This window comes from Erythrolamprus reginae, chromosome 1 (assembly GCF_031021105.1).
Source record: "Erythrolamprus reginae isolate rEryReg1 chromosome 1, rEryReg1.hap1, whole genome shotgun sequence".
In the NCBI taxonomy this organism is placed as follows: domain Eukaryota; kingdom Metazoa; phylum Chordata; class Lepidosauria; order Squamata; family Dipsadidae; genus Erythrolamprus; species Erythrolamprus reginae.
The window spans coordinates 420970073-420997532 of record NC_091950.1 but is presented as its reverse complement, the minus strand read 5'-3'; the positions used below and the strand labels follow the sequence as shown (position 1 = coordinate 420997532).

The window sequence follows — 27460 nt, the reverse complement described above, 5'->3', positions numbered from 1 at the left end:
ATTATTATTATTATTATTATTTAGTAGATTTGTATGCCACCCTTCTCCGTAGACTCGGGGCGGCTCACAACAAAATACTGACAGTGCAACAAATCTAATATTAAGAACCCAACATTGGAACCATACAACACAATCATACCACGTGTAAACTGTATAAGCCTGGGGGGTATCTCAGTTCCCCCAAGCCTGGCGACATAAGTGGGTCTTTAGTAACTAATGAAAGGCAAGGAGGGTGGGGGCGGTTCTAATCTCCGGGGGGAGTTGATTACAGAGGGCCGGGGCCACCACAGAGAAGGCTCTTCCCCTGGGTCCCACCAGACAGCATTGTTTTGTCGACGGGACCCAGAGAAGTCCAACTCTGTGGGACCTTATCAGTTGCTGGGATTTCTGTGGCAGAGGACGGTCTCGTAGGTATTCTGGTCTGATGCCATGTAGGGCTTTATAGGTCATTACCAACACTTTGAATTGTGACCGAAAACTGATCAGTAGCCAGTGCAGGCCACGGAGTGTTGGAAAGACGTGGGCAAATGGCGGGGAACAGCTGTACATTTAAATATTTTCAGGGAGGGTTTATTTATGGGGAAAAGTTTTATTTTCGGAGAAGGGCTTATTTTCCAGGAAACATGGTATATGACACAGAGAAGCAATACAGTCTAGTTCGGATATTTGAATTTTGATCACATTATTATTATTATTATTATTATTATTATTATTATTATTATTATTATTTATTAGATTTGTATGCCGCCCCTCTCCGTAGACTCGGGGCGGCTCACAACAACAACAATATATTGTTTATTAAGTACCTACCGTATGCATTTTAAAAAAGAAGAAAATGCATATTAATATTTTGCATAAACAAATTGATTCAGACAATACATTGTTTATTAAGCACCTACCATATGCATTTTAAAAAAGAAGAAAAATGTATATTAATATTTTGCATAAACAAATTGATTCAGACAATACATTGTTTATTAAGTACCTACCGTATGCATTTAAAAAAAGAAGAAAATGTATATTAATATTTTGCATAAACAAATTGATTCAGACAATACGTTGTTTATTAAGCACCTACCGTATACATTTTAAAAAGAAGAAAAATGTATATTAATATTTTGTATAAACAAATTGATTCAGACAATACGTTGTTTATTAAGCACCTACCGTATACATTTTAAAAAGAAGAAAAATGTATATTAATATTTTGTATAAACAAATTGATTCAGACAATACATTGTTTATTAAGCACCTACCGTATGCATTTAAAAAAAGAAGAAAATGTATATTAATATTTTGCATAAACAAATTGATTCAGACAATACGTTGTTTATTAAGTACCTACCGTATGCACTTTTAAAAAGAAGAAAAAATAATAATAATAATAATAATAATTTATTGGATTTATATGCCGCCCCTCTCTGCAAACTCGGGGTGGCTAACAACAATAATAAACAGAACATGTACAATCCAATAATAAAAACAACTAAAAACCCCTATTATAAAACCAAACATACACACAAACATACCATGCATAACTTGTAATGGCCTAGGGGGAAGAGCTATCTCAACTCCCCCATGCCTGGTGGTATAAATGAGTCTTGAGTAGTTTACAAAAGACAGGGAGGGTGGGGGCAGTTCTAATCTCCGTTGGGGGGCGAGTTGGTTCCAGAGGGCCTGGGCCGCCACAGAGAAGGCTCTTCCCCTGGGCCCCGCCAAACGACATTGTTTAGTCGACGGGACCCGGAGAAGGCCAACTCTGTGGGACCTTATCGGTTGCTGGGATTCGTGCGGTAGCAGGCGGTTCCGGAGGTAATCTGGTCCATTGCCATGTAGGGCTTTAAAGGTCATGACCAACACTTTGAATTGTGACCAGAAACTGATATTAATATTTCGTATAAACAAATTGATTCAGACAATATGTTGTTTATTAAGCACCTACCGTATGCATTTTAAAAAAGAAGAAAAATGTATAATTTTTTTTAAAAAACGGAACCATATTAATCATTATTACGAAAAGCTTCGGGGATGCAGCTACAAAGAAGTTCATTTTCCATAATTTTACCCCGACTCGCCTATAGGCAGAGAGTTTTGCACGTTTTCTGTGAACGTAGCTTTAACAATGAAGTAGAATTATCTCATCTTGTCGCGTTTGTTCTGTGTGGGTAGGCTGACGTTAATTTTGCAAGCCTGAAAGCAAATGAATATAAAATGAATATTAAATAAAGTGAAATAAAAATAAAGGAGCAGTCCGAACACTGAACCTTTTTTTAATTAAAAAAATGTCTTTTTTAGGTCTGGAAGCGATCCGGAGCCTGGTTCTTCAAAGGCCTCCCCAAGTGCATCCCGCCATTAAAAGACAGCCGCAGCAGAAAAGTCAAGGAAATCCACCTTCGTCCCCCTCCTCCTCGCCCGGAACTGTCATCGCTGGGGCGCCGGGGTAGCGGGATGGATCACACTTACACCTGGGCCAGGGGAAAAGGTTAGCCGACCACCACCGCCACCCCTACTCCCATAAGAGATAGGGGGGATCTTGGGAATGAGAAACAGAAGCTCAGCTTCAGCAATGTTAAGACGGGTGGGTTTCAGCTGCCAGAATTCTCCAGCCGGCAGGATGGCAGGGGAATTCTGGGAATGGAAGTCCTCCCCTCTTATAGCATTGCTGGCTGGGTAACTCTGGGAATGGAAGTCTTCGGAGAGGGGCGGCATACAAATCTAATAAATGAATGAATGAATGAATGAATGAATGTATAAATAAATAAATAAATAAATAAATAAGGAAGGAAGGAAGGTAGGTAGGTAGGTAAGTAGGTAAGTAAGTAAGTCCCCCCCTCTTAGCATTGCTGGCTGGGTAACTCTGGGAATGGAAGTCTTCGGAGAGGGGTGGCATACAAATCTAATAAATGAATGAATGAATGTATAAATAAATAAATAAATAAGGAAGGTAGGTAGGTAGGTAAGTAGGTAGGTAGGTAAGTAAGTAAGTCCCCCCCTCTTAGCATTGCTGGCTGGGGGATTCTGGGAGTGGAAGTCCTCCCCTCTTAAAGCATTGCTGGCTGGGGAATTCTGGGAATGGAAGTCCTCCCCTCTTAAATCATGCTGGCTGGGAATTCTGGGAGTGGAAGTCCTCCCCTCTTAAAGCATTGCTGGCTGGGGGATTCTGGGAGTGGAAGTCCTCTCCTCTTAAATCATGCTGGCTGGGGAATTCTGGGAGTGGAAGTCCTCCCCTCTTAAAGCATTGCTGGCTGGGGATTTCTGGGAATGGAAGTCCTCCCCTCTTAAATCATTGCTGGCTGGGGAATTCTGGGAGTGGAAGTCCTCCCCTCTTAAAGCATTGCTGGCTGGGGAATTCTGGGAGTGGAAGTCCTCCCCTCTTAAAGCATTGCTGGCTGGGGAATTCTGGGAGTGGAAGTCCTCCCCTCTTAAAGCATTGCTGGCTGGGGATTTCTGGGAATGGAAGTCCTCCCCTCTTAAATCATGCTGGCTGGGGATTTCTGGGAGTGGAAGTCCTCCCCTCTTAAAGCATTGCTGGCTGGGGATTTCTGGGAATGGAAGTCCTCCCCTCTTAAATCATGCTGGCTGGGGAATTCTGGGAGTGGAAGTCCTCCCCTCTTAAAGCATTGCTGGCTGGGGATTTCTGGGAATGGAAGTCCTCCCCTCTTAAATCATGCTGGCTGGGGAATTCTGGGAGTGGAAGTCCTCCCCTCTTAAAGCATTGCTGGCTGGGGATTTCTGGGAATGGAAGTCCTCCCCTCTTAAATCATGCTGGCTGGGGAATTCTGGGAGTGGAAGTCCTCCCCTCTTAAAGCATTGCTGGCTGGGGATTTCTGGGAATGGAAGTCCTCCCCTCTTAAATCATGCTGGCTGGGGAATTCTGGGAGTGGAAGTCCTCCCCTCTTAAAGCATTGATGGCTGGGGGATTCTGGGAGTGGAAGTCCTCTCCTCTTAAAGCATTGCTGGCTGGGGGATTCTGGGAGTGGAAGTCCTCTCCTCTTAAAGCATTGCTGGCTGGGGGATTCTGGGAGTGGAAGTCCTCTCCTCTTAAAGCATTGCTGGCTGGGGAATTCTGGGAATGGACGTCCTCCCCTCTTAAATCATGCTGGCTGGGGAATTCTGGGAGTGGAAGTCCTCCCCTCTTAAAGCATTGCTGGCTGGGGATTTCTGGGAATGGAAGTCCTCCCCTCTTAAATCATGCTGGCTGGGGAATTCTGGGAGTGGAAGTCCTCCCCTCTTAAAGCATTGATGGCTGGGGGATTCTGGGAATGGAAGTCCTCTCCTCTTAAAGTAGGTTGGCTGGGGAATTCTGGGAATGGAAGTCCTCCCCTCTTAAATCATGCTGGCTGGGGAATTCTGGGAGTGGAAGTCCTCCCCTCTTAAAGTAGGTTGGCTGGGGGATTATGGGAATGGAAGTCCTCCCCTCTTAAAGCATTGATGGCTGGGGGATTATGGGAATGGAAGTCCTCCCCTCTTAAAGCAGGCTGGCTGGGGAATTCTGGGAGTGGAAGTCCTCCCCTCTTAAAGCATTGATGGCTGGGGGATTATGGGAATGGAAGTCCTCCCCTCTTAAAGCAGGCTGGCTGGGGAATTCTGGGAGTGGAAGTCCTCCCCTCTTAAAGCATTGATGGCTGGGGGATTATGGGAATGGAAGTCCTCCCCTCTTAAAGCATTGATGGCTGGGGAATTCTGGGAGTGGAAGTCCTCCCCTCTTAAAGCATTGCTGGCTGGGGAATTCTGGGAGTGGAAGTCCTCCCCTCTTAAAGCATTGCTGGCTGGGGGATTATGGGAATGGAAGTCCTCCCCTCTTAAAGCATTGCTGGCTGGGGGATTCTGGGAGTGGAAGTCCTCCCCTCTTAAATCATGCTGGCTGGGGGATTATGGGAATGGAAGTCCTCCCCTCTTAAAGCAGGCTGGATGGAGGATTCTGGGAGTGGAAGTCCTCCCCTCTTATAGCATTGATGTCTGGGGAATTCTGGGAGTGGAAGTCCAATGATATTAAAATATGCTGGCTTGGGGAATTCTGGGAGGTAGAGTCTACCTCTCTTAAAGCATACAAATCTAATAAATAATAATAATAAATAATTGCTGGCTGGATGTTCTGTCGGGCTCTCTGGTAGACTCCTCCCGAAAATTCACAGGTACAATTTCAGACACACACACACGTTTGAAAATTCAAAACAATGTTCTTTATAATGAAAATTCACTTAAACTAAGCCCTCTTTTGGTATAGCAAAGAGCACTCATCTCCAAACAAACTGGTAATTTGTACAAGTCCCTTATCAGTTCTGTGATACTTGGCTTGCAGCTGTGAGGCAATTCACAGTCCTTCTTCTTTCACAAAGTGAAAGAGATAATTGATCTCCTTCTGAGCTGTCTGCCACTCTCTCCTCCTCCCTGTCACTCATGTCTTCTTGGTCAGAGGAGCCTTCATCAGCAGATTCCAGGGGGGGGGAAGGCAAAACAGGCCTGCAGCATGTGGATGTCTCCCCCACATCCACAGTTCTTGAGGCAGGAGCTGGGCCAGAGCTAACCACAACACTGGGGAATTTAGAATGTCCGACATGGCATATTAGGTCTCTTGCTTCAACAGCGGGTTGGACTAGAAGACTTCCGGGGTCCCTTCCAGCCCTAATATACACCATTGTTCTAAGCCATTCCCCGCTTGACACATTCTCAGCCAGAGGTCCCTTTCATGGGAGACCAGCCTGTGCCGGTTAAATTTAGCTCAAAAATTAGATGATAGGTTGGCAGTTGGATCGGCAAGGGGGCCTGGAATGCTTCAAGTCTCCATAATCTCCTCTCCCCATCCAACAGCTGCCTTCTACATGGTTCCTCCCTGCCGGCTGCTTAAATAGCAGAAGGGTGTGTGTGTGTGTGCAGCAGACTCCCCTTCTCTCTCCCCCCCCCATTGTAAAGTGGGAACAATTTCCCATTTCAAATAGCCACCCTCTGTCTTTTGTCAGCTAAATTGAGGCTTGTACCTTTTGCTTGTCGCCCTTCGATTGAGATTCCACGGGAAAAAAACAGATGATGGGTGGGTGGGATCCCAGAAGCCACATAATGAGGTTTAGTGCTAATACACCCTAGTAGATTTGGGGGGTGGGGGTGGTTTCCTTTAAGGAAAAAAAAATTGAAAAGAACATCGGAATTGATTTAACAGCCACCATATGCCTGTTTGAGTCACACTCGGCTTGTGACAGCTGCAAAGTCTCTACAGGTTTCTGGGGTTGTTTTTTTTTTTTTTTTAAAAAGGGGATTTTTAAATTAAATTTAACTTTTTTCCAAAATGAAAAATACAAAGCCTCTGAAGATTTCTAGCTTTTTTTTTTTTTAAAGGATTAGGTAACTTGGATTCTGTAACTTGGGGGAAAGATTAGAAGTAACGTGAGAAAATATTACTTGACTGAAAGAGTAGTAGATGCTTGGAACAAACTTCCAGCAGACGTGGTTGGTAAACCCGCAGTCACTGAATTTAAACCTGCCTGGGATAAACATAGATCCATCGTAAGATAAAAAAAAGAAGAAATAGTATAAGGGCAGACTAGATGGACTGTGAGGTTTTTTTCTGCCGTCAATCTTCTATGTTTCTATGTATCCTAAGATTTTTATTAATATTGATTGTTTCTTCATTGCTTATTTGACCCCTATGACAATCATGAAGTGTTTTTTATGATTCTTGACAAATGTATATTTTCCTTTATGTACACTGAGAGAATCTGCACTAAGACAAATTCCTTGTGTGTCCAATCACACTTGGCCAATAAAAGAATTCTATTCTATTCTATTCCTCTCTTCTCTTCCATATTTCTATTCTATTCTATTCTATTGTATTCTTTCCCCGTTGACTTAGCTTGTCAAAAAAGGATCACATGACCTCGGGACATTTCCGCTGTCATAAATATGAATCATTTGCCAGGAGTCTGAATTTTTAGCTCTGAGGGGTGTTTTCAGGGCCCTCGTAATGGGTGAAATGCTCCTCGTTCGCTCGGGCCTGTTGGTCATCGGAGAACTGGTGTCGAAGGGTTCAGGAGGGAAGTGTTTTTAATAGGAAAGTGAACCCAAGAACAAGGAGACACAATCTGAGGTTAGTTGGGGGAAAGATCAACAACAACGTGAGAAAATATTATTTGACTGAAAGAGGAGTAGATGCTTGGAACAAACTTCCAGCAGACGTGGTTGGTAAATCCACAGTCACTGAATTTAAGCATGCCTGGGATAAACATAGATCCATTGTAAGATAAAATACAGGAAATAGTATAAGGGCAGACTAGATGGACCATGAGGTCTTTTTCTGCCGTCAATCTTCTATGTTTCTATCATTTTGTAAACATTTTCTTTCAAATTCTAATTCAGTGTAAATTTCAGTCCGTTTTTCTATCTATTTCCCCAATGTTCAAACACAATATTCCTCCCCTTACGACAGCTCGTTTAGTGGCCATTCAAAGTTACAGCATGACTGAAAAAAAGCCTGACAGGAGCATTTTTCACGCTTAACGACCGTTGCAGAATCCTTATAGTCACTGATCAAAATCCAGACGCCTGGCAACTGACTTGTATATTATTATTATTATTATTATTATTATTATTATTATTATTATTGTGTCAGTACAACACAGCAAACGAGATCACTATGCTGGATTTTGTATTTCATCACCAGTCGGGCGCTTCCCAAGCACTTAGGACTGCGTGATGTAGTGGCGAATTATGTTTGCCGATCCCAGTAAAGTGGCCTTTTGCAATTGACAGATGGAGATTTTTTCAATTCCGATGGTTTTCAAATGTCCGCTGAGATCCTTTGGCACTGCGCCCAGCGTGCCAAGTACCACTGGGACCACTTTCACGGGCTTATGCCAGACTTTCTTTTTCTCCATGATCACAATGTCTGGTGTGTTATGCTTCAGAATTCGGTCAGTCTGAAGTCGGAAGTCCCACAGTAGTTTTGCTTGCTCATTTCCGACCACTTTTTCGGGCTTATGATCCCACCAATTGTTTGCCACTGGTAAATGGTAGCTTCGGCACAAGTTCCAGTAATAATAATAATAATAATAATTATTATTATTATTATTATTCCCAGGAGACAGCAGAATTGAGGAGAAGCAGCTAGAGAAATTAGTGAAATACGAAGATCTAAAAATCGAGCTGCAACGACTCTGGCATAAGCCCGTGAAAGTGGTCCCAGTGGTACTTGGCACGCTGGGCGCAGTGCCAAAGGATCTCAGCAGACATTTGAAAACCATCGGAATTGACAAAATCTCCATCTGTCAATTGCAAAAGTCCGCTTTACTGGGATCGGCAACCATAATTCGCCGCTACATCACGCAGTCCTAGGTGCTTGGGAAGCGCCTGACTGGTGATGAAATACGAAATAATTATAATTATAATTATGTATATTGTTTATTATTATTATTATTATTATTATTATTATTATTATTATTATTATTATTATTATTATTATTTAGATTTGTATGCCTCCCCTCTCCGTAGACTTCGGGGCAGCTCACAACAATAATAACACAATATCTAACAAATCTAATAATTAAAAGTCACTAAAAACCCCTTATTAAAAAGAAAACATACACACAAACATATGATGGTTGCAGTGTGCCGGAGGTCACGTGGTCCCCTTTTGCGACCTTCTGACTAGCCAAGTCCGTGGGGAAGCCAGATTCACTTAACAACCATTTGACTCACGTAACAACTGCCGTGATTCTCTTAACAACTGTGGCGAGCAAGTGTGTAAAATTGAGCAAAGGTCACTTAACCATGGTCTCACAATAGAAAAGTTGGGCTCAATTGTCGTCGTAAGCTGAGGACTACTGTATATCCTTTATATCCAAAACCTTCCCCATCTAAGCATAAAATCTGGACACCTCTTCCTCTTCCTGAAGCACTACTGACCCCCTCAGAGAGGGTATGCAACTTGGGCGTCCTCCTTGATCCACAGCTGACATTGGAACATCATCTTTCGACTGTGGCGAGGAGGGCGTTTGCCCAGGTTCACCTGGTGCACCAGTTGTGGCCCTATTTGGACAGGGAGTCATTGCTCACAGTCACTCATGCCCTCATCACCTCGAGGTTCGATTACTGAAACGCTCTCTACATGGGGCTACCTCTGAAAAGTGTTCGGAAACTTCAGATCGTGCAGAACGCAGCCGCGAGAGCCATCGTGGGGCTTCCAAGATTCGCCCACGTTTCTTCAACACTCCGCAGCTTGCATTGGCTGCCGATCAGTTTCCGGTCACAATTCAAAGTGTTGGTCATGACCTTTAAAGCCCTACATGGCATTGGACCAGATTACCTCCGGAACCGCCTGCTACCGCACGAATCCCAGCGACCGATAAGGTCCCACAGAGTTGGCCTTCTCCGGGTCCTATCGACTAAACAATGTCATTTGGCGGGCCCCAGGGGAAAAGCCTTCTCTGTAGCGGCCCCGGCCCTCAGGAACCAACTCCCCCTGGAGATTAGAACGGCCCCCACTCTCCCTGTCTTTCGCAAACTACTCAAGACTCACTTATGCCGCCAAGCATGGAGGAGTTGAGATATTCCTTCCCCCTAGGCCATTACAAGTCATGCATGGTATGTCTGTGTGTATGTTTGGTTTTATAATAAAGGTTTTTAGTTGTTTTATTAATTGGATTGTTACATGCTGTTTTTATCGTTGTTGTTAGCCGCCCCAAGTCTACGGAGAGGGGCAGCATACAAATCCAATAAATAAATAAATTGTCAATAACAATTTATCTCAGCAATAAGATGTTCATCAATGGCGCATATGTGTTTTTCCCCCAAAATCTATTCCTTTCATCTGTCAAAACAGAATTCTTTTTGAAATCTATTTTAAATCTTCCAAATAATTGAGCGTTGGTAAAAAATTGGCAAGTAAAATCTTGCTTTTTGAGATTTTTCCTTTGTTTTTCAGACAGGTTTCTCTTCCAACGATTGCTAGTTGATTAAGTGCCATTATTTCAATAGCCACAAAAAGGACACATGATAGACAGCATTATTTGTTGAGCACAATAACATTTGATGGGTTCATACAGAACCCATAACTTTCAGTATGAAAGTAGATTAGGCAAGTAGCTCAATTTTCTTTAATTGCTTTAATTCAATTTCTAGATATTGATTAAATTGCTTAAAAGCATTTATGGGTAAAAACATACTATTTGATTATTTCCTATTTTAAAAGTAATTAAGGATCGTACTAAGGTACTGGAGAAGGAAGGACAATAAAAAACTATTAAATACAGTGCTACCTCTACTTGCGAACTTAATTCATTCTGTGACCGGGTTCTTTAGAAAGGTTTGTAAGAAGAAGCCATTTTTCCCATAGGAATCAATGTAAAAGCAAATAATGCCTGCGATTGGGGAAACCACAGGGAGGGTGGAGGCCCTGTTTCCTCCCAGGAGATTCCTAGAGAGGCCCCACGGAGGCTTCTCCCCGCCTTTTCCGGCCCTGTTTCCTCCCAGGAGATTCCTAGAGAGGCCCCACGGAGGCTTCTCCCCGCCTTTTCCGGCCCTGTTTTCTCCCAGGAGATTCCTAGAGAGGCCCCACGGAGGCTTCTCCCTGCCTTTTCTGGCCCTGTTTCCTCCCAGGAGATTCCTAGAGAGGCCCCACGGAGGCTTCTCCCTGCCTTTTCCGGTTACAGTTTCGGAGGCTCAGGTTTGTAAGAGGAAACTGGTTCTTGAGAAGAGGCAAAAAAATCTTGAACACCTGGTTCTTATCTAGAAAAGTTCGTAAGTAGAGGCGTTTGTGGGTAGAGATTCATTTATTTATTCGATTTTTATGCCGCCCTTCTCCTTAGACTCAGGGCGGCTTACAACATGTTAGCAATAGCACTTTTTAACAGAAAGTGCCCCCACAATCTGGGTCCTCATTTGACCCACCTCGGAAGGATGGAAGGCTGAGTCAACCTTGAGCCGGTGATGAGATTTGAAGCACTGACCTACAGATCTACAGTCAGCTTCAGTGGCCTGCAGTACAGCACTCTACCTGCTGCGCCACCCCGGCTCTTGATACCACTGTATTCAAATAAATAGTGCATAAACTATTTATATAAATGGGGGCAGCGGCCCATTACTGTGTATATGTAGCCCTCGCCTTAAGAGCACAATTGGGACCAAAAATTTTGCAATTAAGCGGTGCAGTTGTTACGCGAGACTAACGACAGCCTTTCCTTCCCGCCCTTTTGTTTGTTTGTTTTCCCGCAGTTGTCTCCAGTGACAGCGACAGCGATTCTGAGGTCAGCTCCTCCAGTTTTGACGATCGGTCCTTGTCCGTGGGATCAAAGGGTTTCCAGATCAAGAAGCACCCAGCAGACTCCGGTGAGCCACTGTTAAGAGAATGTGCGTAATGTGCGACTCCCACACTCCCTCCGGTTGCTGAATTTTAGCCATTGAGCAAGTTTACTGAAAAATGACGGAAAGGTATAGTGCTCGATTTACAATCCCAATTGCGTTGAAAATTTCTGGGTTTATTTATGTATTTGTTTATTTTTGGTTGGGTTTAATATTTTTTTTTTGCTGATAGTGGAGATGGATTTTGGTTCACTCATTCATTCATTTTATTTATTTATATATATTTATATACATACATACTGTACATACATACATACATACATACACACACACACACACACACACACATATATATATATCTCCTAGTCTCCTTTAATTTTCAAATTCAGCAAAAATGTGACACACATATATATATATGTCACATTTTTGCTGAATTTGAAAATTAAAGGAGACTAGGAGATATATATATATGTGTGTATGTATGTATGTATGTATGTATGTATATAAATAAATATATATATTTATATATTTATATTTATATACATACATACATACATATATATATATATGACGGTCTTGGTATATTCGGGTTTCTTGCCGGGTAGGATTTGGAAATTTCTGGCGACGTTTCGACGAGGTCTCACTCGTCATCTTCAGGCTGGTGTTTCTGTCCTTGTTCTCAGGCGAACACTGCGAGACCTGAGCTGCCTTCCTTCTATAAATACTGGTGGCTGGGTGTGGTTTGATGGCTCAGCAATTGCCTGCTGTGTAGAAACTTCCTGGTGAGTCAGTGGGGTAACAATTGGGGTCGTTGATGTAGCTGAGGTATATACCAAGACCGTCATACCTGTACCCGTGAAAATCTACGAAAACATATATATATAAATACATATATATATATATATATATATATATATATATATATATATATATGTGTGTTAAATGTTTTTTTAGCTGGAATTTTAAAATTAAGGGAGACTAGGATGGTCCCATTTCGGCCTTGTTCTGGCCTCATCAGCTAGCCACACCCTTTCTTTTACTGGGATTCGATCTGGTGAACTCTGCATTGTAAAGCAGAGAACTAGCAGTTAGAGCTATCCGATCAGAACCCTTCCAGCTCTGTACCAGGGAGGGGCTATATGTTTTTCTTATGTCGGATCACCCTGGTATATTTTAAGGAACGTCACAGCTCCTTTTTGCCTAGTTGTCTGCTTTACAATGCAGAGTTCACCAGATCGAATCCCAGTAAAAGAAAGGGTGTGGCTAGCTGATGAGGCCAGAACAAGGCCGAAATGGGACCATCCTAGTCTCCCTTAATTTTAAAATTCCAGCTAAAAAAACATTTAACACATACAGAATATAGTTGTCGGCTATAAATATATTAACTGCCTTGTAGTGGCCCTGGGTTGGGCCTAGAGGCAAAAAGGAGGAGCTGTGACGTTCCTTAAAAATATACCAGGGTCATCCGACATAAGAAAAAAACATATATATATATATATATATATATATATATATATATATATATATATATATATATATATATATATATATGTAGATTGTTCTGAGTTCGGGTTTTGCCCTATGTAATGTTTTGCATGTCTATGCGACGTTTCGGTGAAATCACATCCACCATCATCAGGCTGGAGTTCCAATCTCTGTGTTTTTGCAAATGAATATTAGCAACTGACATTTCTTCTTAGCATGTAGTGTGGGGGTGGAGATTTGCTTTGAATGTAGCAAATAGATTGGGTGACTATGCTTCTGTGATCTGATTGGTTGGTGTAATCATGGTTATAGAAGGAATGGCATGAAGATTATGAAGTGTTTTGTTTAAGTCTGATTTCCAAATATAAAATTCTAAAATCATAATAATTAAAGGATTGACATATTGATTATAATGAAGTGTTTATTTTGTTTAAGGCTGGTTTCCAAATCTCTGGCAGGCGCGAGGTATCATCCCTTTTATTTAAACAAAAAGATCTTTTTTCAATTTCGATAGCTTCTAGAGAGATTCTTTTATATAAATTCTCTGTTTTGTGGAGTAATTTAGTTTTTTCAAAGTCAATTTCGTGCCCTGTTCTTTTAATGTGCTGGACAAGGGAGGAGGTCTTCTCCTGTTTCTTGACTGCATTCATATGTTCTGCCATGCGCTGGCTCACTCTTCGGTTAGTTTGTCCAATGTATGTGGCTGCACATGTTTTGCAAGGGATTTCATAGATACCTTGGTATTCTAATTGGATTTTATCTTTGGGGCTCCTTAGGATATTAGATATTTTTTGGTTAGTGCAAAATGAGGTTTTGATGTTATGTTTTTGTAGAATTTTACTAATTTTATCCGTGGTGCCTTTGATGTAAGGAAGGATGGTGGTGCCATTGTCCTGTTCTTGATCTTGTTTTTTGGGGGGTGTCTCTTTATTGATTAGGTTTGTTATTGTTTTCTCTTTGAATCCATTAGAAATTAGTACATCTTTGAGTTTGTTCAATTCAGTTTTTAAGTGCTCATGGTCAGCTAAGCGTTTGGTTCTGGTGATGAGAGTTTTGGCCACTGAGGTGATTTGTGCGGGGTGGTGGTGTGAGTGTGCATTTAGATAACGGTTGGTATGGGTTTTCTTTTGGTAGATAGTATGTCCTAGGCTGCCATTGGGTTTTTTATAGACCAGTACATCTAGAAAGGGAAGTTGATCATTGATTTCTGTTTCCATAGTAAACTGTATTTTGGGGTGTAGGCTGTTGAGATGAGTGAGGAAATTGTCTAGTTTTTCTTTACCATGTGGCCAAATTACAAAGGTATCATCAACATATCTCAGCCAAAGTTTGGGTTTGTATTTGGCTTGCTCTAAAGCATTATTTTCGAAATATTCCATATAGAGGTTGGCTATGACAGGTGATAGAGGTGATCCCATGGGGGCTCCCTCTATTTGTTTATATCTTTGTTCATTATAGATGAAGTATGTATTGGTCAGGCAGTGGTTGGTAAGGTCTAGGATATATTTGGGGGGTTTGTGTTTGTCTTGGATAGCTGTCAAGGCTTCTGTAATAGGTATTTGTGTGAACAGGGACACGACATCGAAACTTACAAGTAGGTCATCGGGTTGTAGGTTTTGTTTTTTAATTATTTGTATAAAGTGGGATGAATTTTGAACATATGAGGTAATAGTTTCTGTATATGGTTGAAGGTATTTGGCTAAAAATTTGGCAAGGTTTTGTAGAGGGGAGCCTATAGAACTGACTATTGGCCTGAGAGGTATTCCTTCTTTGTGTATTTTTGGAAGGCCATAGAGTTTTGGACATATGGAAGATTTTTCTCTGGGGATGATTTTTTGCTGGATTTCTTCGCTGATGGGAGAGGCCTTGATTTTAGATTTGGTGGTTTTTTCTAGGTAGGTGGTAGGATCTGTGCTTAGGAGTTTGTAGGCCGGGTTTTTTAGTAGATTTGTCATTTTTTCCTTGTATTCTGCTGTGTTCATTACTATAGTGGAGTTTCCTTTATCAGCTGGAAGGATTATTATATCCTGGTTTTTCTTTAGATTGGTAAGTGCCTCTCTTTCTTCCTGCTGTATGTTGCTTTTTGGGGGTTTACTAGAGCACAGAATATTAGTGACTTGGAGTCTGATTTTGTTAGCAGTATCTGGGTTGATTTTATGTAAAGTTGTTTCAATTCCACATATGATATTTTCAGTTGGTATTCGTCTTGGAGTTATTGCAAAATTAAATCCTTTTGAAAGAATATTGGTTTCTGTAGTGGTGAGTATCTTGTCTGATATGTTATGTACTGTTTTGGTCATAAGTTGTTGTGGAGGGCTGGGTTTTTGCTGTACCTCTAGTATTTGGAGTTTCTTATTATGTGTGTCTGTTTTGTATTGGGTTTCTGTTTCTGCCCTCCAGATTGATATTTGTTTGAATTTATCCCAGAGTAAAGGGTGTATTTGGTTACTGATTTTAAGGTGAAGAGAGAGTAGACTTTTGTTGATTTCATCAAGTATGAATCTTTTTTTGTGGAGTTCATTTCTGATTAGGGCTAATTCAGTTCTTTTTAGGATCCTCTCTATGGTTGGGGTTTTTGGGTGGAATTTTAGTTGGAAGTATTTGGGAATTATTTTTTTGTCCCTGCAGTTGCGTAGGAATGTGAGATCACATAAGATGGAGGCTTTTCTGACTTCAAGTTTTTCATAGGTCCTAGTCAGTAGGAAAGTATCCTCCCCGTAGAGGCAAGATATTTGTTTTCGTAAATTTTCACGGGTATATGTATGTAGATTGTTCTGAGTTCGGGTTTTGCCCTGTGTAATGTTTTGCATGTCTATGCGACGTTTCGGTGAAATCACATCCACCATCATCAGGCTGGAGTTCCAATCTCTGTGTTTTTGCAAATGAATATTAGCAACTGACATTTCTTCTTAGCATGTAGTGTGGGGGTGGAGATTTGCTTTGAATGTAGCAAATAGATTGGGTGACTATGCTTCTGTGATCTGATTGGTTGGTGTAATCATGGTTATAGAAGGAATGGCATGAAGATTATGAAGTGTTTTGTTTAAGTCTGATTTCCAAATATAAAATTCTAAAATCATAATAATTAAAGGATTGACATATTGATTATAATGAAGTGTTTATTTTGTTTAAGGCTGGTTTCCAAATCTCTGGCAGGCGCGAGGTATCATCCCTTTTATTTAAACAAAAAGATCTTTTTTCAATTTCGATAGCTTCTAGAGAGATTCTTTTATATAAATTCTCTGTTTTGTGGAGTAATTTAGTTTTTTCAAAGTCAATTTCGTGCCCTGTTCTTTTAATGTGCTGGACAAGGGAGGAGGTCTTCTCCTGTTTCTTGACTGCATTCATATGTTCTGCCATGCGCTGGCTCACTCTTCGGTTAGTTTGTCCAATGTATGTGGCTGCACATGTTTTGCAAGGGATTTCATAGATTCCTTGGTATTCTAATTGGATTTTATCTTTGGGGCTCCTTAGGATATTAGATATTTTTTGGTTAGTGCAAAATGAGGTTTTGATGTTATGTTTTTGTAGAATTTTACTAATTTTATCCGTGGTGCCTTTGATGTAAGGAAGGATGGTGGTGCCATTGTCCTGTTCTTGATCTTGTTTTTTGGGGGGTGTCTCTTTATTGATTAGGTTTGTTATTGTTTTCTCTTTGAATCCATTAGAAATTAGTACATCTTTGAGTTTGTTCAATTCAGTTTTTAAGTGCTCATGGTCAGCTAAGCGTTTGGTTCTGGTGATGAGAGTTTTGGCCACTGAGGTGATTTGTGCGGGGTGGTGGTGTGAGTGTGCATTTAGATAACGGTTGGTATGGGTTTTCTTTTGGTAGATAGTATGTCCTAGGCTGCCATTGGGTTTTTTATAGACCAGTACATCTAGAAAGGGAAGTTGATCATTGATTTCTGTTTCCATAGTAAACTGTATTTTGGGGTGTAGGCTGTTGAGATGAGTGAGGAAATTGTCTAGTTTTTCTTTACCATGTGGCCAAATTACAAAGGTATCATCAACATATCTCAGCCAAAGTTTGGGTTTGTATTTGGCTTGCTCTAAAGCATTATTTTCGAAATATTCCATATAGAGGTTGGCTATGACAGGTGATAGAGGTGATCCCATGGGGGCTCCCTCTATTTGTTTATATCTTTGTTCATTATAGATGAAGTATGTATTGGTCAGGCAGTGGTTGGTAAGGTCTAGGATATATTTGGGGGGTTTGTGTTTGTCTTGGATAGCTGTCAAGGCTTCTGTAATAGGTATTTGTGTGAACAGGGACACGACATCGAAACTTACAAGTAGGTCATCGGGTTGTAGGTTTTGTTTTTTAATTATTTGTATAAAGTGGGATGAATTTTGAACATATGAGGTAATAGTTTCTGTATATGGTTGAAGGTATTTGGCTAAAAATTTGGCAAGGTTTTGTAGAGGGGAGCCTATAGAACTGACTATTGGCCTGAGAGGTATTCCTTCTTTGTGTATTTTTGGAAGGCCATAGAGTTTTGGACATATGGAAGATTTTTCTCTGGGGATGATTTTTTGCTGGATTTCTTCGCTGATGGGAGAGGCCTTGATTTTAGATTTGGTGGTTTTTTCTAGGTAGGTGGTAGGATCTGTGCTTAGGAGTTTGTAGGCCGGGTTTTTTAGTAGATTTGTCATTTTTTCCTTGTATTCTGCTGTGTTCATTACTATAGTGGAGTTTCCTTTATCAGCTGGAAGGATTATTATATCCTGGTTTTTCTTTAGATTGGTAAGTGCCTCTCTTTCTTCCTGCTGTATGTTGCTTTTTGGGGGTTTACTAGAGCACAGAATATTAGTGACTTGGAGTCTGATTTTGTTAGCAGTATCTGGGTTGATTTTATGTAAAGTTGTTTCAATTCCAGGGCAAAACCCGAACTCAGAACAATCTACATACATATACCCGTGAAAATTTACGAAAACAAATATATATATATATATATATATATATATATATTTTTTTTTCTTATGTCGGATCACCCTGGTATATTTAAGGAACGTCACAGCTCCTTTTTGCCTCTAGGCCCGACCCAGGACCACTACAAGGCAGTTAATATATTTATAGCCGACAACTATATTCTGTATGTGTTAAATGTTTTTTTAGCTGGAATTTTAAAATTAAGGGAGACTAGGATAGATCCTAGTAAGGCCGAAATAAGGCCGAAATGGATCTATCCTAGTCTCCCTTAATTTTAAAATTCCAGCTAAAAAAACATTTAACATATATATATATATATATATATATATATATATATATATATATATATATATATATACACACACACACACACACACACACACACACACAGTAATACCTCAGATACGAACTTAATTGGTGCAAGGAGGAGGTTCGTAAGACGAAACATTGTTTCCCATAGGAAACAATGTAAAGTCAATTAATCTGTGCAACCAAAAAACCCCCCGCAAAAAAACTGCTTTCGGCGACTGCTGGGAAGCCGCGCGGCTGTTATAAAAGGTGACAGCCGGCCTGGGGGGCTTCCCAGCACCCACCCGAACCCCGAACCCGAGTTCGGGGGTGGTGGTGCTGGGAAGCCCCCCAGGCCGGCTGCAACCTTTTAAAAGAGCCGCGCCGCTTCCCATCTGTCTTCTGAAGCCGAACGCGGAAGTTCGGCTTTGCCGTTCGGCTTCAGGAGACAGATGGGAAGCGGCGCGGCTGTTTTAAAAGGTCGCAGCCGGCCTGGGGTGCTTCCCAGCACCTCCCCGAACCCCGAACCCGGGTTCGGGGGGGGTGCTGGGAAGCCCCCCAGGCCGGCTGCGACATTTTAAAAGAGCCGCGCCGCTTCCCAGCTGTCTCCTGAAGCCGAACGCGGAAGTTCGGCTTTGCCGTTCGGCTTCAGGAGACAGCTGGGAAGCGGCGCGGCTCTTTTAAAAGGTGACAGCCGGGCTGGGGGGCTTCCCAGCAACCTCCCGAACCGAACCTGAGGTTCAGAAAAATTTTGCCTCTTCTTACGAACTTTGTTCGAGTTACGAACCGGCGTTCGGGAGGCTTCTGGGAAGCCCCGCCGCCCGGCTGTCACCTTTTAACACAGCCGTGCGGCTTCCCAGCAGTCTCTGAACGCCGGTTCGTAACTTGAAAAAAGTTCGTAAGAAGAGGCAAAATTTTTCTGAACCCCAGGTTCGTATCACGAGTTGTTAGTAAGACGAGGGGTTCGTATCTCGAGGTACCACTGTATATATATACACACACACATACATACATATACATACATACATATACATACATACATATACATACATACATACATACATACATACATATATCCTAGTCTCCCTTAATTTTCAAATTCAGCAAAAAAACATGACACATAGAATAGAATTGTCGGCTATCAATAAAATTTCCTGCCTTGGCTCTGAGTTGGGCCGAGAGGCAAATAAGGAGCTGTGATTTTCCTTCAATACACCAGGGTGATTCGACACAAAAATATGTAACCCTTCCCTGGTGCAGAGCTGAAGGGATTGGATACTGTAGCCTAGAGGATAATTCTCTGCCTTACAAGGCAAAGGTTGCAGGTTCAAGTCCCAGTGGGTATGGCTAGCTGATGAGGCCAAAATAAGGCCGAAATAGATCTATCCTAGTCTCCCTTAATTTTCAAATTCAGGAAAAAAAACCATGTGACATAGATAGATAGATAGATAGATAGATAGATAGATAGATAGATATAGATAGATATAGATATAGATATAGATATAGATATAGATATAGATACAGATACAGATACAGATACAGATACAGATACAGATATATGTTTTCGTAGATTTTCACTAGTATATGTATGTAGATTGTTCTGAGTTCGGGTTTTGCCCCGTGTAATATTTTGCATGTCTATGTGACGTTTTGGTGAAATCACATTCACCATCATCAGGCTGAAGTTGTAAGCTTCGTGCTGCTGTAAATATAACTATATGTACAGCACACGAAGCTTACAACTTCAGCCTGATGATGTTGAATGTGATTTCACCAAAACGTCGCATAGACATGCAAAATATTACACGGGGCAAAACCCGAACTCAGAACAATCTACACACACACACACACACACATACACATATATATATATTTGTCAAACAACTATAGGATGATAGTTTGTACAAACATAACAAATGAATAGAATAGAATAGAATTTATTTATTATTTATTTATTAGATTTGTATGCCGCCCCTCTCCGAGGACTCGGAATAGGATAGGATAGAATAGAATAGATTAGATTAGATTCTTTACTGGCCAAGTGTGATTAGACACACAAGGAATTTGTCTTTGGTGCAGATGCTCTCAGTGTCCATAAAAGAAAAAGATACATTTGTGAAGAATCATGGGGTACAACACTTAATGATTGTCATAGGGGTCAAATAAGCAATGAAGAAGCAATACTAATAAAAATCTTAGGATACAAGCAACAAGTTACAGTCATACAGTCAACATGGGAGGAAATGGGTGATAGGAATGATGAGAAAAACTAGTAGAATAAAAGTGCAGATTTAGTAGAAAGTCTGACAGTGTTGAGGGAATTATTTGTTTAGCAGAGTGATGGCGTTCAGGAAAAAACTGTCCTTGTGTCTAGTTGTCTTGGTGTGCAGTGCTCTGTAGTGACTTTTTGAGGGCAGGAGTTGAAACAGTTTATGTCCAGGATGTGAGGGGTCAGTAAATATTTTCACCGCCCTCTTTTTGACTCGTGCAGTATACAGGTCCTCAATGGAAGTCCTCAAATAACATATTTTTCCTTCCTCCAGTTTCCAGTGGGGAGGCTGCGCGGTCGCCAAGTGTGAGCACCGGTCAGACTTTGGGAAGCACCAAATCAGAAAGCCAGAGCAGCCTGGGCAGCGAGCGATACAGCGCCCCGGAGGGCTACCAGAGTGACCGTGAAGATGGGGATAGTGATACCGTCCGAAGCGTTCCTGGTAAGTAGGGCAAAGAAAAAAAATTACCTTTCCCCCCCCCTTGGCTAGAGATGGGAGAAAAAGTGGGTTATTTATTTATTTATTTATCTATCTATCTATCTATCTATCTATCTATCTATCTATCTATCTATCTATGCATCTATCTATATATATATATATATATATACTGGAACATAGAAACTTTAATAAAACCACTTAGCTTTCGTTAGCGTGCTGCTAACTTCGTCAGAGTTTTAAAATGCCGTGGGAGACAAACATCTTTATAAAGCATTACTCAGTCTGCTCATTGCCCGCGTCACGGGGCCACACCCTTCCCTCCCCCCTGCGGTGAGCCTAATTGTGGGCTTAATCCTGCTGGCTGAAGGGAGATCTACCTCTTTTGCTCGTGTTTGCTGCCTTTTTCCCTCCCCAAGGGAGGGGGTGGAATTGTGAGGCTTAATCCTGCTGGCTGTAGGGAGATCTACCGCTTTTACTCGTGTCTGTTGCCTTTTTCCCTCCCCAAGGGAGGGGGTGGAGTTGTGAGGCAATGCTTCGGAGGTGTTTGGTATTCCTTTCTTCCCCCCATTGTCGTTGTTACTTTTTATAATGGTACGTGTCTGCTCTTGCAATTTTTTTACCCATGTCCTCGTCCTAGGTCTACACTGTTCTAATCCCCCCTTGTCCTCTATGTTAGACACCCCACCCTCATTTGGCTGGTTTCTATGTCTGGCCTGGGGAATTCTGCTGGGGGCTGTGTCCAATCTTAATGACCCATCTCCTTTAAGTCGTTGTTGGTGCCTTAAAGCCTGGTATGCCGATGGCATATCGATGTGTCTATTTAAAGAATTTTCATTCGAGAACCAGGCTTCTTTTAGGAGGCGACCTCCCTTGGTTTCATCCCGTGCCAGAATCTCAGTTCCCTGGAAATCGAAGCCGTGACCTTGCTCCTCCATGTGTATCCAAATCTGGGAGCGCTGTTCCTGACGCCGGACCGCTAGTTTGTGTTCGTGTACACGGGTTCTCAACCTTTTAGCTGTTTCACCCACATAGTGGTGTGTACAATTACTGCAGTTTATACGGTAAATTACCGAGGAAGACTCCTCCTTCACTAGGGTTTCCTTCGGGCGCATTACTGATTTTCTCACGACTGACGAAGTTAGCAGCACGCTAACGAAAGCTAAGTGGTTTTATTAAAGTTTCTATGTTCCGGTGATCGAGATGGCTGCTGCCTCATCATTCACGTATGTACCTGGAACTCGCATTTTTAGAATATATATATACTGTATTTGTCATACAATTACAGTAATACCTCGTCTTACAAACCTAATTGGTTCCGGAAGGAGGTTCGTAAGGCGAAAGGTTCGTAACATGAAACAATGTTTTCCATTGGAAACAATGTAAAAGCGATTAATGTGTGCAAGGGGGGGGAAAAGTCCCCAAATGGCGCTCTGCTGGGCGCCGCCGCCCGGCTGTCACCTTCTAAAACAGCTGGGGGGCTTCTCGGCGTTCTCCCGAACCCGGAAGTTCGGGTTCGGGTTGCGGAGGCCGCCATGAAGCGCCCGGCTGTTTCAGAAGGTTACAGCCGGGTGGCGCCTCTTGGCGGAGTGCCGTTTTTGTGATCGGCGGTGGCGTTTTCGGCCGATCTGGAGGCTGGAAAGGAGGTGGGGAATCCCAATAGGGAATTCCATGGGCGGAGCTTTGACGTCACGAAGACGTCCTTCCTGGAGGCCATGAGGTCTTTTTCTGCCGTCAATCTCCTATGTTTCTATGCTGCCCAGTCCCGAAGGACTCGGGGCGGCCAATGGTTGTCCACTAGGACTCCACAGTCTCTCTCACAGTTACTACGGCTGAGCAATGTACCACATATACTGTATTGTGTGTTTTGTTTTTCTTGCCTAAATGTAGAATCTTACTTATATTCTTTCCTGTTTTCCTCCTTCTTACCAAGCGAGAAGACGCATCTTAAAATGCCGCTGGCGATGACGGATCGCCGAAACGTGCCGCCTTTATCCTGACTCACCTTCCGCCTCGAACTCAAGACGGACATTCAACCGAAGAATAGGAGGAAATACACAGACCCGTTGCCTGGTCACTCCTCTGCCTTCATGGTTGCCAGCCGATTGGTCATCTTGACACCCTGAAATGGCCTGAAAAAAGGAGCCTTAAAAATTCTTGCGATCGGATTTTCCTATCTGAGTGGTGCCGTGTAGACCACAGACGTTGAGAATCCCCCCCAATTTTTGGGGGCGGGGGGGTGTTTCAAAAATGAGAGTGAGATGGGCTGCAGGACATGGAAGGGAGACTTGGAATCGGTCCTTGCACAATATCACATCTGCACACTCACAAAACATTGCTTTTTCTGATCCAGGTAACAAGATGGATTTTTTTTTAATATATATTTTTTGCATCGTGGGTTCCTCTGCGCAGTACAAGGAGGGACGGACAGGTTGAAGATGGACCCACAATCACAGCTGCGTTTGGGAGGATGAAGAAAAAGGCAGATGGCGAGACTGGGGGCGTGTAGAACATCTGGCAGGAAGAGGGAGGTGCGTTGGGGGCTGGAATTGGCGGAATCTGGATTTCAGAAATCATTCGGCCGCTGGGTTAGGTTCAATTTCTGTAAAGTAGGTTCCGTTGGTCAAAAAAAGGCGGACGTTGGATTTTTCCTTTAAAATTGGTGGACATCAACTCCCAGATTTCCCCAGCCAGCCATAGTGGGGATTTATGGGAATTATGGCTGGAAGAATTATGCAAAGCCATCCTGGAGTTAGCAGGAAACAATAAGGCGTAAACCATTGGTCAGAAATAGTGTAGGGTCTCCTCTTTGGCCGGAAGGTTGGATTAGATGACCCTGGAGTGGGTGGGGCAGCGTTCCGGTAGCGAAAATGGAGCGGTGCATGGAGTTCCAGGTGACTGGCGCATGGGTGCACTCATCAGAGTGAGATTTGGTTTTGCGCATGTACAGGAAGCAAAGTCTTGGGAGAGGATGTGTAGTTGCGTGAGATTCCAGTGATTTTGGGTGATTTTTTTGGTTTGCACATGTGCGGAAGCAAAAAAAAAGCCAAAATCTTGCGTGCCCATGCGTCTACTCTCAAGATTTGCTTCCTGTGCATGCGCAGAAGCCAAATTTCGCTCTGATGCTCATGCGCGCGCATCGGTCACCCGGCAACTGCACCGGTAGCGGAGGTAAGCAGGGACCCCTGCCTCCCTATAAGGTCCCTTCCAACTCTGTTAATGTAAACTGTTAAAGAAACTGAAGTAAGTGGTGCAGCGGCCTAGAGGTGGCGCTCTCGCCTCACAGTCAGGAGGCTGTGAGTTCGATTCTAGGTAGGGGCCGATATTTCTCTTTCTCTGGCCACAATGAGAATGTATCTGCTGAACAAAAACTCTGCATTGGCGACAGGGAAGGCATCCGGCCATTAAAACGCTCTGCTAGCTCCATTCAGTTGCCCTGACTCCATCCCACAAGGGATTAAATTATCGTTAAATGATGATGATGATGATAATGGAGTTAGCCATACATTCAATTCCCAGAATTCCTCATACTGGCTGGGGACTTATGGGAGTTCAAATCCACCCCTTTTAAAATGGCTCAGGTTGAGGAAACCCTGTTATAATTATTATGGAGAATTATTCCTCGGAGTGGCCTGTTGTTGTTTTTTAAAATCCTAATTGTTGCAATGGAGGTTTCTTAAACTCCTTTCTTCATTTCTCATGTTGTATCTTGTCGGTTTCATATAAAGTATTTTTTATTATACATGGAGTTTGCTCTCAGGATTATTCTGATTCTAATAGCCCGAAGTTGGCTAGAATTGCACCGGATAGGGGGGGAAATGTACCGTATTTTTTGGAGTCTAAGACACATCGGAGTAAAAATAGGGAAAAGAATCTGATTACCTGATATTTGTTGTGCTCAGCTCTGGCCCAGCTCCTGCCCCAAGGACTGTGGATGTGGGGGAGACATCCACATGCTGCAGGCCTGGTTTGCCCCCGGTGGAATCTGCTGATGAAGGCTCCTCTGACCAAGAAGACATGAGTGACAGGGAGGAGGAGAGTGGGGCAGACAGCTCAGAAGGAGATCAATTATCTAGCTCCTCCTTGGATTCAGAACAAGAGTTAATGATACAGCCACGCATGCGGAGAGCGATGCATAGGCAGCAACAACTGAGAGATTATCATCAAAGAAAATGAGGCCACCTGTGGTTGGGTGGGGCTGTGGTCATTAGTGAGGCTGCTATAAATAGCAGCCTGTGGGTTTGGCCATTGTGGAGGATTATCTGATCGTTGTGTTTTGTGACTGCTTTACTGACTTTGATCTTTGTGTGCTGATTTTTCCCTGCTTTAAAACTAAACCAGGGCAAAGTGTGTGTCACTTTGTGAAAGAAGAAGGACTGTGAATTGCCTCCCAGCTGCAAGCTAAGTATCACAGAACTGATAAGGGACTTGTACAAATTACCAGTTTGTTTGGAGACCAGTGCTCTGTGCTATACCAAAAGAGGGCTTGGTTTAAGGGAATTTTCATTATAAAGAACATAGTTTTGAATTTTCAAATGTGTGTGTGTCTGAAATTTGTACCTGTAAATTTTTGGGAGGAGTCTACCAGAGAGCCCGACAGAACAGTATTCATCTGGCTAGCGTCCTTAATCTGGTCAGCTTCAACACTTTATTTTATCCCCTGGTTAGGGCTTTAAAAAAACCTTATTTGGGGAGAGTAACAATGAAAGAGCTTGCAAGCTGGTAAGAGCTGGGAACATCGTTAGCACCTGGTTAGGGCTGGAAAGAAACATTTGGAGCAAGTGAAAGCAATGGGGGGAAAAAACCCTTGCAAACACTTAGGGCTTGGAAAACATTATTCACAAAGAGTAACAATGAAAGAACCTGCAAAGTAAGAGCTGGTAAGATCGTTAGCACTTATTTAGGGCCGGAAAAAAAAGCTGCGAAAAAAGCTACATTCAAGCACCTGAAATTTCAGCCTCTGTTCTGCCTGACTGGGCTCAGGCAATGGGTAACAGTCCAAGGAAAAGAAATCAAACACACACGTGCTCTGCTAATCAGCAAACTTGTATTAAATAAACATAAAAGGGTAACTCAAAACAGTTCTTAGTGTCCGAAAACAATGATAGTGCAAGGCTTACTTCAGCCTCATACAAAAACACAGGAAAAAACAAACAGAGACAACCTGGAATGAGCAAAGACGTTTCAGGAGTCCTTTTGAATCTTTGGAGCAAACAGCAAGTCCCAGAGTTTTCACCTCCCACTTGTCTGAAAAAGCTGGGTTGAAAACTCCAACGGTACAGAACAGAAACTTCAGAGCAGGAACCACAAAATAACACAGATAAACAGCCACAGTTTGCCTTGGGCCTTTGTTCCCTTTTATCCCTTTAGCCCTCATTAAGGGAACCACTCCCAGCCCTCAGTATAAGAACCACACCCAGCCCAGGTGCTCTTATAATGACTAGTAATACTCCTTCAATCGATCCCTTCTTTGCATAGCTCTTCGGCTACAAAGATCAATATATTGATCTGCAGAAGAACCCAGAGATGAAAGATTGTCTGAGGGACTGCAGGCCAAATCCCCTGGGCTGTCTGCTGAATCCTGCGTCCCAGTGGCCTCGTCCTCCTGGCTGTCTGCCACATCTTCCTGGCTGTCAGCCAGGCTTTCGCACTGACTTTGTGCCACGTCTCTCCCATCTGTGGGAGCAACGGCTGGCCCAGGCCCAAACACAACAGCCTCCAAAAAATATGGTATATCCTTTTACTTACAGAGACCACTTGCTGGTCAAAAAAATCAGAAGAGCAGCCCCCTGGCAATCAAAGCATAGTGAGCAGTGCTTGGAAGGACAGTATTGCAGGCTCACTCTGCCCACAGCCAGGAGTTCGATCCTCAACCGGCTCAAGCTCTTTCATATTACTCTCTGCAAAGAATGTTTTCCAAGCCCTAAGTCTTTGCAGTTGTTTTTTTTTCATGGCTCTAACTTGCTCCAAATGTTTCTTTCCAGCCCTAACCAGGTTATAACAATGTTCCCAGTTCTTAGTGGCTTGCAAGCTATTTCGTTGTTACTCTCTCTGCCGCATAATAAATAAATAAATTAATTAATAATGATAATAATAAATAAAAAAAATAATAATTAAAAAATAAAAATATATATAAATATAAATATAAATATAAAAAAATAAAATAAATAAAAAAATATAAATATATAAATGAATGAATGAATGAATAAATAAATGAATGAATAAATAAACAAATAAATAAATAAATAAAGGGTTTTTTTAAGCTCTAACCAGGGGATAAAATAATGTGCTGAAACTAAGGATGTTAGCCACATGAATACCTGGTAAACAGATTCTTTTCCCTGTTTTCCTCCCCAAAAACTAAGGTGTGTCTTATACAGTGAACCCTCGAGTTTCGCGTCCTCAAGGATCGCGAAAGGGCTATTTCGCGAGTTTTCAACCCGGAAGTAAACTCCACCATCTACGCATGCGTGCCCTTCCACGCATGCGTAGATGGTGGAGTTTCCCCGCCGGGCAGAGGCTTCCCTGGGTCTTCCCCCTCTTGCCCCCGTAAGACCCCAGCGGCGGCGCGAGCAACGGCGTGGGGCGGGCGGGCGGCACGCGCGGGGACACCCCAGCTCGGCTCCCCAGCTGGGAAGCGGCCCCAGCAACAGCGTGGGCGGGCGGGCGGTGCCCGCGCGCTTGGGGACATCGCAGCTCGCTCCCCAGCTGGGGAGCCGAGCTAGGGAGTCCGGACCGCGCGCGCATCGCTGGGGAAAGCGCG

At 42.7% G+C, this 27460-nt stretch overlaps 1 protein-coding gene across 1 annotated transcript in view; it reads left to right on the top strand.

Annotated features, from left to right (window-relative positions):
- The window catches only part of LOC139155946 (double C2-like domain-containing protein beta), a 295913-nt gene that overhangs the window by 45592 nt on the left and 222861 nt on the right, over positions 1 to 27460 (top strand). Inside the window, exons 7-9 of the mRNA XM_070731359.1 lie at positions 2296 to 2482; positions 11203 to 11316; positions 20536 to 20703. Coding sequence (XP_070587460.1) covers positions 2296 to 2482; positions 11203 to 11316; positions 20536 to 20703 — 469 coding nt within the window. The remainder of the gene's footprint in view (positions 1 to 2295; positions 2483 to 11202; positions 11317 to 20535; positions 20704 to 27460) is intronic.